The sequence below is a fragment of the Channa argus genome, chromosome 12 (assembly GCF_033026475.1).
Source record: "Channa argus isolate prfri chromosome 12, Channa argus male v1.0, whole genome shotgun sequence".
NCBI classification, from domain to species: Eukaryota; Metazoa; Chordata; class Actinopteri; order Anabantiformes; family Channidae; genus Channa; species Channa argus.
Window position 1 is genome coordinate 1,462,118 of NC_090208.1, and position 21,132 is coordinate 1,483,249.

Here is a 21,132-nt window from a genome sequence, read left to right on the forward strand (position 1 = left end):
AACAGTTCAGAGCAACGGAGAGTGTGGAAAAGAGGTGAAGAGGTGAGTGCAGGCAGGTTGGAACGGGTGGAGAAAAGTGTCAGGTGTGTTGTGTGATAAAAGAGTATCAGCGAGAATGAAAGGAAAGATGTTCAAGACGGTGGTGAGACCAGAGATGTTGTTCGGCTAAGAGACAGTGACACTGAAGAAAAGACAGGAGGCAGAGCTGGAGGTATCAGAGCTTAAGATGTTGAGGTTCTCTTTGGGAGTGACGAGGATGGACAGGATCAGGAATGAGGACATCAGAGGGACAGATCATGTTAGATGTGTTGGAGATAAAGTCAGAGAGGACAGACTGAGGTGGTTTGGACATGTTCAAAGGAGAAACTGTGAATATATATCGGTAGAAGGATGCTGAGGTTGGAGCTGCCAGGCAGGAGGTCTAGAGGAAGAACAAAGAGGAGATTTATGGATGTAGTGAGAGAGGACATGAAGTTAGTTGGTGTGAGTGAAGAGGATACAGAGGACAGGGTTAGATGGAGGGACATGATTCACTGTGGAGACTCCTGAAAGGAAACAGCCAAAAGGAAAAGAAGAAGAAGACACATCAATATAAGAAAAAAACATTACCAGAGTAAACGTTGGTTCTTTCTTGAAATGTCAGTGAGTCCAGATTTTTCCCAGTTAGCAGGTTAGCAACAGGCATTTAACTTACATAACAATAACCAATTGAGCCGCAAGTACATAACATGTTTTGGAGAAACTACAGCTACATTATAGGCCTGTGGTACATAGACTGTTTCTAAAGATAGATTGATGATATCTAATATGAATGTATCTATTAAGGGTAAAGCTTCCTTGAGCAGCTTAGTTGGAATAGGGTCTAGCAGACAGGTTGTTGGTTTAGATGAGGTAATAATTGAAGTTAGCTCAGAGAGATCTATGGGTAAAAAGCAGTCTAACAGGGTTTGGGGCCTTATCGATGACTCTAGCACTGCTGTACATGAAGATCTATCTGTAATATTTGGGGGGAGGATCTGGTGAATTCTTTCTCTAATAGCTACAATTTTATTCATAAAGAAAGTCGTGAAGTCATTGCTTAAAGTTCATCAGTAAATCACTGATCGATCAGAAAAACTCCACCATCTTTGTCTGTAACCAGCTTCTCCTGGAACCAAACACACAGTGACTGAGCACCACCCGTCTGGCTGTGGAGGCCACAGAAACAAACTGCAGCTGCTTCCTCAATGTCAACAAACTGTATGCAAAGTACAATATATCACTGACATGAGAACATACAATAAATCATTAGTGTGATAATCTCTAGGTTTTGTTACCATTAGTAATAATTAGTTACAGTTACTTAGCTTCTTACTGCATTAACTGTTGCTTATTATAGTGAAGTGTTAGTGTTAATGGTAACAACTGACATGTAATGTATAATTATTCCTCATATTCATACAATGTAAAAATTACACAAGATTCAAAATGGTCATGATGTCAAAACTTCAATCCATCCATTAGGATGGAGGCAAACCCAGCTGTCACTGGGCAAGAGGCAGGGTCCACCCTGGACAGGTCTCCAGTCTCAGGGCCAACACAGAGAGACACACACAGACAGACAAACATTCACAACTATGGGCAGTTTGGAGTCAGCACTGAATATGTTTGGACTGTGGGAGGAAACTGTAACACCCAGAGGAAACAAACACAAGCACTGGAAAACATGCAAACTGCAGACAGAAAGGCCAAAACCAGCCGAGGATTCAAACCACAGACCTTCTAGCTGTGAGGTGTGAGGTCTAACCACTCCACTGCTGTGCTGTCCTCAAAACTTTAAGTATATGTTAAATGTTTTAAGGACATTTGAACTTTTTCATTAGTTAATAAAAATAACTCATGTACATTTTTAAAAGTGATAAATAATTTAAAACAATTTCTTCCATAATGTCAATGTGCCAAAAGTCTGGTCACATTTATTGCAGCTGGGGATCTGGAGATAAGCAAGCTGAATTGTTTTAACATGATTTACAGTCTACTCATCACATAGACAGAATGTTGTTGAGCTTTGAAACATCCACTTGGTTTCTGTAAGTGACACTGAAGCTAGAAAGACGTGTAGAAATGGCTAAAACAACAAATACGCAGGAGACACAAAAGATAGTGGATCACTAACCTTCTTGGAGGCCTCAGTCTTAATTTATTCACTTGCATCAGTTAAGAAAAGACAGGAAGTAGCTGGATATTCCTTAAAGTTTATGGGTTGAGGTGTTTAGTGCTCATGCAGTAAGTGTATTTTAACTGAATGTTTACAGGGATTCAGTTTCATTTGTCATTCAAAAATATCACTGAGTAAATATTTAGTCCAAGAAATGTGATTCTTTCTAGTTCACTGTTATTCAATAATCCTCATTTTAAGGATGAAAATTAAAGATTATGAAAATATGTATAAAAGATGAAGTTTAAAAACTGAAATTGTGTAGTGAGTAAAAATTAAAGTGGACAGTATCTGGGAGGACAAGAAGACATAGAAAGAGGAAGTACAGTGACCAAACAGGATGTCAGTGCTGTGAAAAAAGGTGTTTATGAGAATTATGGTTGTATAGTTGTCACGTACTCAGTTATAAAACCATGTGTAAAGTTTAGGTGAGAGTTGTTTCCCATAGACGTCCTGCTCTTGTCTTTTCTTGTCTTGTCCCCATTTTTACCAAGGTTGTGTCTTGTGATTTTAGATTGTTTTTGTGTTGATTGTCCTTTTCTGTGTGTTTTGTATAGGAGCCATTGTCTCCTATTAATATCAAATAGAGTCAGTCTTTAATTTACAGCAGGGAACAGACATTATTTTTCTTTTTTTTGGGGGGGGGTCACTTCCTACGTGCATCATGGAACAGAAAACCGAACCAGCAGAGTTGAGCTCCTGCATCAAACAAGCTCCTCATCAGTGTCTGATTCACCCATTTACAACTTCTCATTCAATTTTCTTACAAACTCATGTTGCTTATGGCTTGTTCAAGGGGGATTTGTTGGGTTGCTTCTACATACTTGTGTAGTCTGGACTTTATTATGTAAAGTGCCCTGAGATGACTTTGTTGTAAATTGGCGCTATATAAATAAAGTTGAATAGAATTGAGTGTCGGATCATGACATCTGACCTGGATAAGCATCAGTCTGTCCACTCATGCTTCACAAAGGACATGTCATAACTACAGCTCTCTGTACTGCTGGGACTCACTTAAAGGAAACTCATGTCAGGATATTATATCATTTTATAATATTATATTATATAATGTCCATGACCCTGAAATTCCTGGGACTCACCATATCACAACATTTACATTTAGTCATTTAACAGATAGAACAGAACAGGACATTGTTTTAAGTGCATAGGAAGTTTTTTGAAGTGAGGCTGCTGAGCCTGCAGAGTTTAGTAGCTCGTTCCACCATTGTGAGATCACTGAGCTGAAGAGTTTTGCTCGGGCTCTTTTGTTGCTGACACACTAGCAGCAGTTAGCTAACGTGAGTTAGTATTATATTTAATCCTTATTATCTTCACTGCTCCACTCACTACTATCTTGCTTTTTTCTCCTATTACTCTTTTTTTCTCTCCCAGAATAAAAACTCTTGCTCATGTTCTTCAGCTGGTTGTCCTTGCTTCATTAGACCTGTTTGTTTACATTGAATCATGTCCTACTTGCTCTGGAGGGACAGTCGGGGTCCTCTTAGGGAGGTCTGGGACTTCTTTGCACACCTTCAGTGCTGTACATAGTTTAACTTTACTGAGCAGTTACCTGCTTTGCTGCTGGCACAGAGCACCTCTGGCAGCATGGAGAGCATCTTCACAAACTGTGCCACTGTCTGGTTCACCAGCTGCTCAGATGCAGAAACATCTGCACCGGGTGGTGATGGCAGCACAGCATGTTGTAGGGATGAAGCTCCAAAGACTGAGGAGCAGCTTCTCTGCATCACACCTCTTCCTGTCCTACCACAGAGCAGAAAACAGAATCTGTGCAACACACAAGCTCACATGAAGAAGACTTGGTTGTTTTATTGTTCTGCATTGAGAGAAGTCACATGAAAAATCACTTTAAGAATAATTTTGCTGCTACTGCTTAAAACCATCAGTGAGTTCATCCTCATCCTTCATACAAACTGGCAGAAGTGGATGAAATCAAACCTATGACACATAAGATCTATGTTTAGATCTCAGAGTGTGACCTCAGTCTGACCTAAAAACTGATGGAGGCAGCTGGTTCCAGCAGGGGGCGCAAACTAAATAATCTACATTTATAACGTTTATCAGTTATCAAAAAAGTTTGTAAAGAGAGAAAAGAAACACAAGAATCCATTTTCCTTATTGATATGTCACATACTGAGACTGTCATAGCTAAAACATCTGTGCAGATGTTGTTAGTAGGATCTTCACATCCCACTTTTAAAACATTTCTGTTGAGTCCAGTCCAGATTTGTTCCACATTTGCCTCATAAGTTTCTGCAGACATCTGAAATCCTCACATCTTGTTCATTTTAATTCATTTATAGATTCAAGGATTCAAAACCTGATTTCTGTCAAATATTACATTCATTTCATTTCTTTTATTCATTAACTGATCATGTAGTTTAGTAGCAATAAAAAAATCAAATGTTGGAAGCTACAAACCAGAGGAAACAGAGTAAAGTCAGTGTGTTTAAGGCACCAAATGACCCACAGCAGCTCTGAGTCTGTTCAACTGCACTAAAACTACTTCATCTGGATGTTTTTTAATAAATGATGGAACATTCTAAACACAATGTGCAACAGTGAATGACATTATCCTTCAGTTCTGGATCCATGATAACAAATATGATCTAGTGTAGATCTGGATCTGTGGAGGACCAACAACAACACACAGCTCACCAACCATCTCAAGTAGATTCATGACAAAAATCTCTGAATGTACAATTAAACAAACACAGAACAAACACGTCATCACAAACTAGTGGACACAGAGAATCTGGGAACAAATAAATGTCTCAAACAGAAAAAAGGAGACAATTACCAGCTTATTGAAAACAATACATGACAAAAGTAGAACGTACATATGATCAACTCAACAACTGTCATTCAAATCATCTGATAAGAAAAGTGTGAAGCCTCTAAGTTCACCAGCATCTACTCTGTGTCCAACAGTCTTCTTCTGTCTGATCCAGTGTGTCTGTGACGTGTCCTCCTCCAGACGACATGTGGACATGTTCAGTAGCTGTAAAACCTGATGTAGCTACTGATCCATGATCAGTTCTCATGTAATGATGGATCAGAGCAAAGTCTTCTTCTTCTGTCTTCTGTTCTGCAGAGTGTAACTTTAAATCTGTGTTTGTTTAGACGTGAGTCACATGTGAGCGTATAGATTATTATTATGTTAGTGATGCTGCAGTTTATAAAGCTTTTAAAGTCAAATGTTTGACCAATGTTTGAACTTTTTAAATCCATGCAGCTGCACTACAATCATTCTCACTCATCTCCAATATGATGCATAACTATGACAGGACTCTTCTGTCTGTGGGACTAAACATGAGACAGGATCCTTCATAAATCACTAAAGTCGTGATGTCACATCCTGTGTGTGATGTCATGTCCTGTGGAGCAGATGCAGGTCAGTGGTCAGTTTAATGTCCAAGTAAAAAGTGAAGAAGAACAAAAGTCCATCATGTGTCAGTGAAAGGTGTGGACGTCTGACAGTTCAGGTTCACAAACACCACTGTGCTGCTGTTTAGGACTCAGATTAGGAGTTGGACTCATCTGTCCTTTCTTCTGTAGTCATATTAATGTTAGAATGTCTCTTCCTGTCCATCAGATCATCTGACCCATTAAAAAACTAACTTTGTGAGACATTTGTGTGATTTGATGGACGTCACGTTTGTGCTGCAGACAGACCTTTACATGGGAACTACAGACACAAAGACACTTCCTGTGGACAATAGTTTGGACATGTATTTGTGTTCAGAGCGATGCTCTTGATGATGAAGGTTGAATGTAGAGAGGGACAGACGTCTTTTTCAAGACAAACACAGAGGAGACAGTGAGCAGGTGATTGTAGTAAATGTTTCAGAAAATGTATTGAAGTGTTGAGAGTTTCCTGCAGAGTGAGACGTCTGTCTGAGTTCAGAGGATCTAAAGCAGAAGTCCCCAAAAAACTACATGTGACATCATTGATCAACACTGATCATCACTGATCAAGTGAGTGTGTGAGAGTCAGGAGGAGTCAAAGTGAAGAAGAAGACAAAGTGTCCTCCTGTCTTCATCCATCAGCTCCTTGATCAAACTGATTGATCAGCCATCAGAGGAGTTGGATCAGTGGAGCTGCTTCTGTTCCTGATGTCCACTGTCTCATCTTTGTCCTGAGTTCTCTCTGCAGAGGAGACAGAAGACAGTCAGACAGAGAGAGACAACAAGAACAAAAAAAAGAAACAAATATAAGGAAACTCACTTTTGACCTTGAGCAGCACTGTTTTCTTTCTCCAGATGTTCCTACCAGAGATTCTGCAGACATATGTCCCTGTGTCTCTGACTGTGGGGTGTTTCAGGGTCAGACTGAGGTCTCCAGTTTTCAGCAGGTCTTTCTTTATCTCTGTTCGGCCTCTATACTTTTCTTGTTGACTGCCAGGCTGATCAGAGCCGTTCACAATCTTATGTACCATCACCCATCGTGTGCCTTCTTTTTTTGCCCAATTCACTGTAGCATGCGCAGGCAGGTCACCAATGGTCCTGAAGGGCAGCTGGACAGACTCCACTCCCTCCTCCACCTCCACCTGACAGTCTGAGAGGACAACAAACCACAACATCAGCTGGACAGACAGCAGCAGCAGTTTAGAGGACACAGTTTCAGAGAAAGCTGAAGGACAGAACCAGATCAGAGCAGAAGGTAACAGGGGACAGAAATCTAGAAACTAAAAGCAGCTTTTGATCAGAGTCTTGATGCTGTTGGGATGTTTTGTCCATGTGCTGCTTCACAGTAATGTCTTATCTCACACAATCATCTGTGACTGTGTCTCTGTGCAAAGATGGAGCCAATCATTGATCCAGTGATGGATCAACAGATGAGGATCAGAGTCAGTACAGGAAGTGGAAGAAGAGAAATTCCCTCATGTGATGGTGAAAGAACTTGTAAAGTTGTCTGGGGATTTCTTCTCTTTCACTTCTTCTCCAAACTTCAACTGGACTTTGATCAACTTTTCTTTTCTGTTGTTCTTCTGCAGCAACAAGAACTCAGTCGACTATCAGCCGTGTTTTCTTCACATTCTTCAACACAACTGGAAGATTTTCAGTGATACAAACTATTAAAGCTGCTTTTCTTTCTGCTTTCAGCTTCTTCCTGATCAATACTGTCACACTCTGATTGCTCATCAATCAACTTATTGATATCAGTTTTTATTGTTACTTGGAAATGAGCTCCTGTCTTCTTCTTTGGTCACTTCCTCTTTTGATTAATCCCCAGTGAATCTGAAATGTTGTGGAGGATCAATATTTGTGATGGATTTGATGTTTTCATGTCTGATCTCTGTGGACTGTTGAGAACTGATAGCAGCTAGAAGCTGTTACCATAGCAACTCCATCCTCCATCTCCAAACATCAAATGTTAATAAATTCTTCTGGAAATGTTTTGACTGGTAGATTTTCACTCAGGTCACTTCAGAGCTGCAGTCGCTATGAGCTCACTGAGGTCAGTAACTGTTTCTCTCTCAGGCTGACGTTTGCTTTTTAAACCAAAGTGTTTGGACATGGTTCTAAATCCCCCTGTGGACACATCTATTAGGCTCATGTTAGAGAACAGTCTCAGCAGAACAATCAACAAATCTGAGGAAATGATCTTTAGTGAATTCTCTTTAGTTCTCTGCTCGTATCATCCACCAAAATAATTTATTTCAGCCAATCAGTGATAAGTGACTGTGTTTGTGGGAACCAGAGCCTGCATGTCCCTGATTCATGTCCACTGTGGTTCTGTGGGACCATCATCTCAGTCTGTCTCCTCCAGAACTAAGTGCAGCGCCGTCCACCCTCTGACCCTGATGTGTGTGTTTGTATCAGCAGTGGACTGATACTGACTCACTTTACATCAGTAACAAAGGTTTAAAAAGATGAAGGTGAAGAAGAAGTTTGACTCCAGAAACATCCAAATGCTTCAAAGTGTTGATGTAGCAGCAGTAACTGTGCAGACAACAGAGAGGAGGAGCAGAGCAGAGTGGATTCAGGACCACAGCTCCAGTCCAGTCCAACCAGTCTAACAGGTGGACAGAGGAAGACACTAGTCTGAGTTTCCCTATTGTTGTAATGTTATGGTCCATAGCTTTGTTTTCTGCTGTGGTTTCATCAGAAATGAGAATAATTCACCCAAAGTCTGTGATTCCTGTCAGTCAGAGCTACAGAATTTTATTACACAAAGATCCAATGAAGGAAAAAGATCCTAATATGTCTGCTGCTGGATTTAGATTCTGTCCAGTTCAGTGTCAATTCAAAGCTCACACTCTCTATAGACTAATAAGTCCTTCTAGACATGGACAGAGCTTCAATATTTGTCTACATTGAAGGAGACAACCCTAGTCAGCAGTGTCCACTAACTATTGTCCTCTTTTTAAAAACCAAACTCTGGACTTTGTTCTGTTGAATCAATTGTGTCCAAAATGTCTGTGGAGACATTAGAGGACAGCTCCATGTCTTATCTGTCCACCTAAACACAATTTCAGCTTTTGAAACTAATCCCAGCTTCTTGTTTTCTGCTCTCATGTGCTGATGGACATTTTCATTGTCACTGAAATAAGGTAGAGAGACAGAAAATGTCAAAGAGATCCAGCCAGAGCAAACTCACCTTTTCCACCTTTGTCTCCAATTAGACCAACAATCTAATTCATCCCAACACTTGTCTCAAGTTCTGTCTGCAGCTTCACGTGATCAAGGACCTGTTGTTACCTGGACCTGATCTACTTCTGGTGGAGCTCAGTTCAAAGTTTCTCTCTGTCACAAATATTCACATTACACTGAAATGATAGTTTGGTTCCAGGAAAATTCATTTCAATTCACTGTTAGAGTCATGAAATAAAGTGAAATACATTCATAGAAACATACTAACAGTAATACTGCAGTTTCTCTTAGTATAAAGATTAACAACAGTTAGCTTAGCATAAAGACTTTAAACTGACCTTTGACCTGGAGCTTCACATCTTTCTTCATCAGGATGTTTCCCTCCCTGCTGTAGACGGTGCAGGTGAAGGTGAATCTGTCCAAGTCTGTGGGGTATTTCAGGGTCAGACTGAGGTCTCCAGTTTTCAGCAGGTTTCTCTTCATCTCTGTTCGACCTTTGTAATGACTGAGCTGTTCTTCAGGCTGGTCAGAGCCGTACTGATACACGTGGACTTTATCAGTATATAAACTTCGTCTCCACTCCACGCTGACGTCTTCAGGCAGGTGAAATGTGGTTTTACAGGGCAGCTGGACAGACACCACCCCTGAATCCACCTCCACCTGTGGGACTGAGAGGACAACAAAGCTCAACATCATGTGGACAGACAGCAGCAGCAGCTCTGACACATTTTCTTTGAGTGGATGAAGTGAAAACATGTTTGATTGGTTCCAGTCTGAAATGTCTCCATGTCTCCATGTAACAGAGACAGTGTTGTCTTTGTCTTCAGTCCCTCAGTTTGGTTGTAAAACCTTTATTTCCTGTCTCTGACAGAGAATCACTGTCCCATCATCTGACTTCACTAACACTCAGTAAATGATATGAAGTCAAACACATGTTTGTTTCCTATCAGTGAAAGTTACAAACTAAATGTTGACAGGATCAGATTTGATGGAGGATCTGGGAGCAGATTGATAGATATGAAATGAAACAAAGCTTTCAGACATTTCTAGGAGAATCTGGATCAATCTGATCACTCTAATCATTTCTAAATCAGCCTGATCTTTGTAGGATCTCAGACGACTGAAATCTTTCAAACTAAATCCCTCTGAAATATCAGAATTCATCATGTGGACAGAAAATCAATGTCTCCAAATCATCAGTGATGTTAACGTCTGAAAGAAGAAAAAGCCTCCTCTGCTTCAGACCTTCTGATAATGTGGACATGACTCTGAGGAGCTGGAAGTGAACCAGTGTCAGGACCTAAACAAAGATGGACGTCTTTCCCTTTGACTCTAACTGGCAGCTCAAATGTAGTGAAACTGAAGATTTTGTCTAATGTCTTCAACTGGATCTATTTCACCATGTTCCCTCAGCTCCACCACAGGGACATTTTAAGACATGAAGACAAATATGGACTAAGCTTTTAGAGACTGTCACTGTCTTATCTTCCATTGGACAGAGGGGGTTAAAGTGTCCAAATGTCCAGTTGTTTTCTCAGGCTGCACTTTGAAACATATAATGATTTATTTGAAATCACATGTCATATTCAGTCCAACCCAGTCTCACCTCAGATCCTACAAATAAAACACAACAGGTTTGTTCCAAATCCTGTCCACTGTCTCAGTTGGTGTCAGAGGTTAGAAGAACAGGATCAGTGTTGGACTTCACACCTAACACCACTGATATCAGCTGAGATTTGGTAGTAAACTTTGCTTTGATACAGATGTTTCAAATGTCATTTTCCTGTTCTGTCCCTACAGCTGATATGTGGTCTGTTGCCATAGTAACCCTGAAGCTAGTCCCATGGTAAATCTAGTCCAATGAGAGCTTTAGAAATGAACCAGGACACTTGTTTTCAGTGAATGTGATCTTTATCTCAGTGCAGAGGATCAGTGGATCCTGAAGCTGCTGATTTGACCAGGACTGGCTACAGTAGAGACAGAGCATGTTGATCCAGGATCTGCTGGAAGATTTGGACAATATGAAGACAACAAGGCCCATGGTTGTGAGCAGCATTGACTCCAGCTGTCTTTGTGATTGTGTTTGCTCTGAAGTCAAATATAAAGTGAACAGTGAACAGAACAGTGCTGTTGTTAAATCCTCTTTTTTAGTTTCATTGCTAAATGATTCATGGAAACTCCATCATATGTAGATTCCAGTCACCTGCATGTTCCTGACTGAGGAGGAGGGAGATGCTGCTGATTTGATTCCATGTTTCTAATGCTTCTGTTGGACTTTTGCTTTATTTAGTGTTCAAAGACAAACTGCTGGAACAGCCAACCACTGTTTTCCCCACATTTAACATCAGACTACAGTGGATTGATCTGTAGATCTGACCTCAATGTCCCCACTAATTAAACAATCTGTGAGGAATCATCCTGGGCAGCAATCTAAGCCTGGAAAATCCCATCACAGCTGTTTTCAAGTCCAGCTTTTTCCAGCTTCGATTGCTGTCAAAGGTTAAAGGGAGTTTGAAAAGGCAGTTCATGCATTTATTAGCTCACGATTGGACCACTGCAGTGCATTATATAGTGGACTTTCCAAATCATCATTAGCGTCTGCAGCTGGTCCAGAGTGCTGCAGCACGTCTTCTAACTAATCCTCCAAGGCAGGAACATATTACCCCGATTTTATCTTCTCTCTATTGGCTACCAGTCAAATGCAGGATCGATTTGAAGATTTTAACTTTGGTTTTTAAGGCACTGAAAGGTTTTGTTCCACCTTATTAATCCGACCTCCTAAACCCACATACACAATCTAGATCATTGCGCTCACATGAGCAGAGCCTGCTGGTAGGTCCCTCACACCAGATAAAGAGATGGGGGGACTGTGCTTCCTCTGTAGTAGCAGCTACTCTCTGGAACAATCTTCCATTACAACTGTGTCTGACTCCAGATTTAATGTCATTTAAATCAGAACTCAAAACACAGCAGTAAGACGCCATATTTATTCATTTATTCATCTATTTATGTCTTTTTATTTATTGATTGGTTTGTGTCTTTTCTCTTACAGTATTTTAATGGTATGTTTTATTTAGACTGAGCAGCTCAATTATTTTATTCATGTATTAGTTTTAAATTGGTTGTTAGATTTTATTTCCTTTTAATACTTCAAGCATTTATCTGCAGTTCTGTAGATTATGTTTAAATACATTTCTGCATTTTATACATTTTAAATCTCTTAATATTTATACTGTAAAGCACTTTGATCAACCTGCTGGTTGTTGAAAAGTGATTCACAGACGTCTCTTTTATCATCAGAGTCAATGAAGAAAAGGCTTTTTGGGCCCCACCTGGATTTTTTATTGCAGTAACATGAGTGAGCAGCTGTGTTTTCTAAGAGTGAAATGGTCTCTAACAGTCACAGGAGCTGCAGCCCCCTCAACCCCACATCAGTGACACTGTGATATAAACAGGCAGAGTTCAAATAATATTCATTCTAATTTATATTTCAGTGATTCATTCATATCAATCTGATGAGTCCCACTAATCTAGTGCTCCTACAATCTGCTGGAGGTCTCAGGTCTCATATTTTGTGCTTCCTGATCTGCATGTGTGAACTGGATTTCTTGAGGTGATGTGACTAAAATAATTAAGATCTGTCCAACCAGAATTTAAGACATTTGAAGAATTTTTAAGGACCTGCAGACACAGTGCAAGACTGAAAACAGCTTATCATAAACATTTAAACTGACCTTTGACCTGGAGCATCACTACTTTCTCCATCAGGATGTTTCCCTCCCTGCTGTAGACGGTGCAGCTGCAGGCTCCTCTTTCTTCATCTGTGGGGTATTTCAGGGTCAGACTGAGGTCTCCAGGTTTCAGCGGGTTTCTCTTTATCTCTGTTCGACCTTTGTAAAACTCGTCCTGTTCTTCAGGCTGGTCAGAGCCGTTCTGATACACATGGACCTTCCTGTAGTCTCTGTCCCTCCACTCCACTTTGGCGTCTACAGGCAGACGAACTGTGGTTTTGCAGGGCAGCTGGACAGACTCCACCCCTGAATCCACCTCCACCTGGTAGCCTGAGAAGACAACAAAGCACAGCATCATGTGGACAGACAGCAGCAGCAGCTCTGATGGTAACAGGACCTCACTGTCCCATGAAGACACTCAGGAACTACTTATTGTGACTGATTCTCAGTTTGGTTGTGATTTGTTCCTCACTCTCAGTCTGTCTCAACAGTCAAGGAGCAACAAGAGTAAAGATGTGAACCATCAGCATTATGGGTAATGTAGTAGTAGAGACATACCTGACATGAAATAGTGACGGAAATGTACTAAAAGACCCCCAGCAACAATCAGAAGAACCAGGAGAACCAAGAGACCCAGGAGAGTTTTGGCCCAGGATGGAAATCGTTCTGTGGAGAACATGAACAACAACATGACCTCTGACCTGTCAGTACAAGTTCTTTGTTACTCTACTTAAGTACATTTTTCACGTATCTGTACTTTACTTAACTAGATTTAATTATGGCTACTTTAACTTTTTACTCCACTACATTTCTAATCAAAGTTGTGTTACAGGGTACAATCACATTACTTTTCATATTTCATAATGAACCACTTTGTCCATTTGTTTATGAAAACGGTTCACAAGACACAGGCATCACTTCATTAAACCAGGGACAGGCAGGATGTTAGTCCCTCCATTCATTGCCTTCATTAAAAGACTTATTTGACATGTTTTTTCAGTACTCAATAGTGGTGGGTGTCTCGATCTAAATATTGCTAATATCAATACCAGTGTAATGAGTTAGTTTCGGTTTCTCTCCTCTATGAACTGCTGTGGTTTCATCAAAGAGGCCACCTGTCTGTCTGTGTCTGTGTAAGTGCTGCTGCTTTCAAGTGCAGAGCAGCCACACTTTGCTGCTCCTCCCCCCTCTTTAGTTTGAACGTGGTACCGTCACGTGACTCAGCGGCGCCACGCAAACACGCAAGGACACAGACTCAGCAGCACAGAGATGGAGCAGAAGAATGGAAGAGAAAGAGGAACGATGTGTGGCTGTATTTTCAGGCCGAAAATGAAACGACGACAATCTGTATAATTTGTAAAAAGGTTGTAAGATACAGTGGTGACACTACAAATGTATGCAACCACATGAACAATTATGTGAAAGAAACATTGAGCTACAGAAACAGAGACCAGATCAGAGAAATTGATGCTTTGTGGCACGCGCTCAGTAGTGGGGATGTGTAAAGCAGAGCTATGCCAGAGCTGGTCCCTGCTGATTCATACATTAAAATGATAGATTGACCAAAGCGATTGTTTTGTTCTCCTCTGCTTCTGCAGGAAGAAATGGGGTTGCAACTATCCACTGTGTTCACTTGGATTAAATCAGGTGCAACATATTGCTACAAGAGAACCACATATATTTACTCTTAGATTTTGTCCTTGTTAACAGATTTCTGTGAAGAAAAAAATAAAACTGAAAAAACATCAGATCGAAAAACAGCTTCAGCCCATCATTTCTGTCTATTACCATTAATGAGTTAATGCCCCCTCCCCCCAAAAAATAAACAAACATACAACAGTACTGGTCCACAGACAGGAAGAAAATGAATAGTTTAACAATTTAAATAAAATATAAATCATCTACTTACTTACTTTTACGTAAGTAGAAATGTCAGTGGGTACTTATAGTTTTATTAGAAAAAATATTTGTTTGAGTATTTGTACTTTTACTTAAGTACAGTTTTTGAGTACTTTGTTTTTAGTACTACGGACCTGTCACTGACCTTTGACCTGCAGCTGTACGTCTGTCACTCTCCGTTGTCGTCCAAATCCATCTCTGACGGAGCAGGTGTAGGTTCCACTGTCAGACAGTTGCAGTTCTGTCAGATTCAGACTGAGGTCTCCAGTTTCCAGAGCATCAGGCATCATCGATGTTCGGCCGCTGTAAAGCTGGTTCTGGTTTTTAAGTTCATCACCTTCCTGCTGACGCTGGTGGACGGTTGAAGGACTGAGATCAGAGCGGCTCCACACCACTGTGGGATTGTTCACGTCAATAGTGGGAAACTGACAGTGCAGCAGGACAAACTGGTCCCCCTCATACATGTCCACCGCTGAGACATGCTGGGAAACTGTGGGGACACACAGACAGAGAGGGTCCATCTCAGCAGCCTTATTTCATGTCTCATTACTCGTCCATCCTCAGGTGAGATAGAAACCAACCTGGTCCTGTTTGTGATTGGACGCTGCATTTCCATTTAGTCATCTATCAGAAGCTTTTATCCAAAGTGACTTACAAGTGAGGTACAAGGCAGCAAAAATCTAAGTCAAGGAGAAAACATCAAAGCAAAGTCGTATCAGAAAAGTGTTTACTTTTCACCAGATGGAAGTGCAAGAAAGAGCAGAAAGGAAGTTTTTTTTTTTTTGTTAATAGATTTAAGTGCAAAAGAAGATGCGGGGAAGTTCTGTTTTCAGCAGTTTTTTTAATATTGGGAGTGAGTTTTCTGAGTGTGCAGAGTTTGGTAGCTCGTTCCACCATTGTGGGATCATTGTGCTGAAGAGTTTTGCTTGGTGTCTTCTGTGCAGTGCTGGGACCACCAGACGTCATTTGTTGGCAGAGTGCAGTGGACGGGAGGGATTGTCGAGGCTGCAGCTGATCAGGCTGCTTTGAAACCACATCACCACAGTTTAACACCAACAACACTGACAAACACCAGAACCAACTCAGGATCCTGGTTCTCACTGCTAAAACATCCACTTCAAATGACTGCTGACTGTCTGAACTCCTCTTTCCTAACATCTTTTCCTTCCATCTGTCCATCACGTCTTCAGCAGGAGGACTAATACTCAGAGATAAGACTGGACTGATGGAGACATGGAGACACTTCATGTGTTTCTCTAGGTGAGGAGAAGAAATCAAATCTTTGATTTGGTTTGTTTCAATCTTGTAAGAAGTGATGTGAAGGTGTTGTGGTTGGACAGGTGTTGAAGGACTGGGACAAAGTGAAGGATGCCCCCCTGGCTGTATGTACACAGATACTGTCACACACACACACACACACACACACGTTGAACAGACATTTTATCATCACTCACTGCTGTGCAAAAAGTTTCTATCTCTGAGAAAGAAACGTAAAAAAAGGTGTAAATTCCAAAAGTTTTAAAAGTTTTCTTAAACACTGATAAAGTTCACACGCAGGTTAAACCACCTTCACCTCCTCCATCCACCTCTCTCACTGCTGACGACTTTGCAGACTTCTTTACCAACAAGGTGGCAGCCATCAGCTCACAGTTCTCTCCTCCAGATGATGACATTCATCTAACCTCTTCCAACACTGCATTGCTCTCATCATTTGCAATTCTGACTGAGGATGACGTATCCACCCTCCTCCTCTCTAATCATCCGACCACCTGCACTCTGGATCCAATCCCTTCCACTCTTCTTCAAGCAGTTGAACCCGCACTCATGCCAGCTATTACACAAGTCATCAACACATCTCTCAAAACAGGGACTTTTCCAACCTCTTTCAAACAGGCCTTGATTACCCCACTGCTCAAGAAGCCTTCTCTTGATCCCTCTGTAGTGGAGAACTACAGACCTGTCTCCCTCCTTTCTTTTCTGGCCAAGACTATGGAACGAGCAGTCTTCAAACAACTCTCAGACTTCCTTTCCAAGAACAACCTCCTCGATGTCAACCAGTCTGGCTTCAAGAGGGGTCACTCCACAGAAACAACACTCCTGACTGTTGTGGAATATCTTCGAGCTGCAAAAGACACAGGTCAATCATCTGTCTTAATTCTACTTGATCTATCATCAGCCTTTGATACTGTGAACCATCAGATCCTCTTGTCCACACTCTCTGACTTGGGCATCTCTGGCATCGAGATGAACCTTCAAGATATCCTGGTGGGGGCATCTTTCTAACTCTCATAGCCTCTCTACCGGTGTGCCGCAGGGCTCAGTTCTTGGTCCTCTTCTTTTTTCTATCTATACTTCATCCCTAGGTGCCATCATTCACTCACATGGTCTTTCCTATCACTGCTATGCTGATGACACACAGCTCTTCCTGTCCTTTCCACCGGACGACTCCACTGTCTCATCACGCAATTCTACCTGTCTCTCAGACATCTCAGCCTGGATGAGTGAGAGACACCTTCAACTCAACCTCTCCAAGACCAAAGTCCTTGTCTTCCCAGCCAGACCTTTGATGCAACACAACATCAGCATCAACATTGGATCTACAGTGATTGTCCCCACTAATTCGGCCAAAAATCTGGGGGTCATCATCGACGACCAACTGAGCTTTAAGGACCACATCTCCTCAGTCTCTAGAGCAGCAGATTTGCTCTCTACAACATCAGGAAGATCAGACCCTACATCACGGAATATACAACCCAACTCATTGTACAGGCGCTGGTCACATCTCGTCTTGATTACTGCAACACTTTGTTGATGGGGTTACCAGTATCCACAATCAAACCCTTGCAGATGATCCAAAACGCAGCAGCTCGCCTCATTTTTAATCAGCCAAAAAAGACCCATGTCACACCACTTTTTAGATCTCTACACTGGCTTCCTGTTGCTGCTCGCATCAGGTTCAAAGCTCTGTCTCTTGCTCACAGGGTGATTAACTAAACAGCTCCCGCTGACCTCAACTCACTCATTCAAGTCTACAATCCTTCCCGCTCGCTGTGGTCTGCCAACGAATGACGTCTGGTGGTCCCAGCACCGCACAGAAGACACCAAGCAAAACTGTTTAGCGCAATGATCCCAGATGGTGGAACGAGCTACCAAACTCTGCACGCTCAGCTGACTCTCTCCCAATATTCAAATAACTGCTGAAAACTGAACTCTTCCACATCTTCCTATGCACTTAAATCTCTTTAAAAAAAACACTTCCTTTCTGCTCTTTCTCGCACTTGCATCTCGTGAACTGTGAACACTTTTCTGATAGGACTTTGCTTTGATGTTTTCTCCTTGACTTAGAGTTTTGCTGCCTTGTACCTCACTTGTAAGTCGCTTTGGATAAAAGCTTCTGCTAAATGTAAATGTAAATGTAAATGTAAATGTGTCCAAAGGGGGAATGTTGATTTATTACAGCAACAATGGTTTAACAAGGGCTGTGTATCATATGCACAGAAATATTGTCCATCTTGCTTTATCTGTGTGACATTACTAAAACCACAGGGAGCAAATCCTCCATCTGATAAACCATCTGACCATGTGATGATTGATTTCATTGAGTTGATGCCCAATTGAGAGAAGAGACATTTTGTTGTTATGACTGATGTACTCAAAACTAAACTGGGACGAAGAAGAAGAAAGTCTCCTTGGACTGAGGTTTCTCTGATTGTTTTAATGAACATGGGGATAACAGAAAAAAAAAGTAATAAAATTGTTTTGAAAATCTTCAAATTTAGGAAAATGACATGTTGTATTGCCAGACTGCACTATATCTACTATACTGCAACTAGTGTCTGTGACTCAGTTTTAGTTTTTGCCTCACGTGTTTACTCCATGTTTACTTTTCCTTCTGGTTCTTCAGCTCAACCCTTGTTTGGTTCTTTAATGTGTGTGTGTGTGTGTGTGTGTGTGTGTGTGTCTATGCAGAGTTAATTTCTCGTCTTTAGATTAATTGTCTCTTTCTGAAATTGTCCCAGTTTAGTCGTCCTTGTGCAGTGAATTAGTGTTAGTAGTTCTTATTGTCTTTCTTTATAATTATCAATAAAACTTATCTTCTCACCAAACCCCTCTCGCCTTGTCGCACTTGGTTCCACCCTAAATACCAAACCTGACAGACTGGTTCTGTGTGTCCCCTCTGATCAATGTCCCTGACCTTCATTCTTCAATAGATCATCTACTTTCCCCATTTTCTGGATGTTTCCAGCAGCTTGTCCCATTTCTGCTTCAAAAACAGTTGTTGCTTCCCACAGATCAGATATATGTATGTTTCTTTTCTGAAGCTTCATCAGCAGCCACAGAGCTGCAGTTACTTCAGATGACAAAGGCTGTGCTTCCATTCCAGATGACTGCAGACAGTCCACTAAAGTCAGTTGTGTGGGACAAAGGAAGTTTCTCTTACCGTGTATGAAGATCACAAACTCCACAAACATCTTCATCTTCCTGCTAAAACTGCAACAAATCCTCCTTAAATCAGCTTCTTCTTAAACTAACTGCATGTTCAGAATGGTTCTAATCTACTGACACTGTGGGAAAATGTTCACTTTTAGCACATATGGCTGAAGGAGGTGGTTTCATTACACAATCCTGCTTCAGGACCAACAGCTTTAGACAAACACACTGTAGTGTAGAGGTGACACTGGTTACACACACACACACACACACACACACTTAGGCAGCATTTCTCTCTTCCCTAGTTCCTCATTAGTCACTGATGGACTCAGCTTTGATTGGAAACGTTAAAAACCACAGGCATATGATCTGAGAATACAGCGTCACAAACCCCCAGATTAAAAACAGGCCATATGATAAAAGCAGATCACGTGTGTGTCCACGCTGTTGCGCTGGTCCAGACACAGACTGCACCAAATTTAAAGAGTCAATAAGATTTAAAAAGTTATAAACCATAGGAGGCATTGATTGTTGTATTTGTAAGACTACATATTTTACTAAATTCTGTTTTGCATGTAAAATATTAATGTACAAAATATTTACAGGGTAGAGCGAGAGAGAGCCATAGTACAAAACCAGATTATAAAAAGAAATCAATGTAGAATCCATTATGAGACTGGTAGTGATGGATTCAGCAGAGGTTGAATTTTTGTGAACTATATAGAAACATTTAGATTTAGTGAAGAATTTCAGCCATTCAGATTGTGGTGTTTTAGCAGTCAAGTCAGTCACCTGAGTTGAATCAGACTGAGCTTTCATCCGCTGAAGTTAAAAGTCCCAGAAACCAGAAGGACGTGAAAAAGCTGCAGTAAAGACGTGTCAGAGCATCACCAGAGAAGAAACCAGCATCAGGTGACATCTGTAGTTCTAGATTTAAGTCACTGACTGAGTGCAAAGGATTTACACATTATAATTGTAAATTAATGATAAATCATTTTGTTACTTTGTCCAAATACCCATAAAATGTTAATGAAAGTGTCTATAATTCCTCCACAGTTTATCAGTATTTCCAAACAAAGCTGTAAGTTAAAGGTTTCAACGTTCAATTTCCTGTGTACAAGTCCATGTCTCCACTCCGTGTATTGTGTCATTCTACCACAGTATGTTTCACACTCTATCTCACAGTACACAGTATCTATATGTTTGCTATTCCCTAAGCAACAAACAGTATATTTAGCCATTTGTTTCCATGCAAAATACAAATTCTGTTCACAAAATCATAATCTAAGTGGGTGGTAGGTTCCACTGTCAGATCAGCTGCAGGAGAACTTGGAGTGACAGACATACAGCTGGAGGTCAAAGGTGAACAACAAATCATAACATCTACTGTAAATACAGGTCAGAGGTCAGTTTGTTTGCTTGTTTGGCTTTATTTTAGTTCCCCATTAGATACATAATACAGTAGCTGTTCTTCCTGAGGTCATTATTTTAAATTTGCCAATGTTTGTAAAATGTTTTTCTTTCTCCTTGTTTATTAGAAAATCATTTTCTTACAAAGTCTAATTTACAACAAAAATAACTTTGCTTGATCCTTTTTTATAGTCTTTAAGGTCCTTGTTTAGCTCGAGGGGTTGAGTCATTATTGTAGTTACAGTTATGTGTGTTCTTCATGTTCTCCACAGAACGATTTCCATCCTGGGCAACAGCTCTTCTGGTTCTCCTAGTTGTTCTTCTCATTGTTGCTGGGGGGATTTTAGTACATTTTCGGCACTATTTCCTGTCAGGTATGTCACTGTTATAGACATCTCATTTCCAAGATCAGTTGGGACACTGTACATTTAAATTGAATCATTTCTCAGACGCTTTTATCCAAAGTGACTAACCAACGAGGTACAAAGCAGCAAAAAATGTAACGTCAAGGAGAAAGAAAGTCAAACCAAATTGCTATGCTGCTATGAGAAGAAGTGTTTCTGTTTCAAGAAGTGTGAGTGCAAAAAAGAACTGATAGGAATTTTTTTTAAGTTAAGTCCATAGGAAGTTGCAGAAAGTTCTGTTTTCAGCAGTTTTTGGAATATTGGAAGTGAGACTGCTGAGCAAGCAAGAGCAGAGTTGGTCGTGTGACATAGTGTGTGAATGAAGAGAGTTAGGTACATTAGAAAGAACACAGCAGTAAATCAGAGAAATAAACTTATCACTGGATTGTTCCACATTGGTTATGTTGTAAAACACAAACACAGTCATGTAAAAAAAGTTTGTGTG

At 40.8% G+C, this 21,132-nt stretch overlaps 1 protein-coding gene across 1 annotated transcript; it reads right to left on the minus strand.

Moving 5' to 3' along the window:
- Positions 1 to 4,019: 4,019 nt before the first annotated feature.
- On the minus strand, positions 4,020 to 19,040 carry LOC137136950 (butyrophilin-like protein 2). The gene is made up of 7 exons (XM_067522766.1): positions 18,884 to 19,040; positions 14,588 to 14,932; positions 13,102 to 13,209; positions 12,547 to 12,873; positions 9,151 to 9,480; positions 6,444 to 6,773; positions 4,020 to 6,365 (listed from the first exon to the last, which is right to left on the minus strand). The coding sequence occupies exons 1-7, from the start codon at positions 18,918 to 18,920 to the stop codon at positions 6,274 to 6,276; spliced, it is 1,569 nt and encodes a 522-aa protein (XP_067378867.1). The 5' UTR covers positions 18,921 to 19,040; the 3' UTR covers positions 4,020 to 6,273.
- Between the last annotated feature and the right edge of the window lie 2,092 nt (positions 19,041 to 21,132).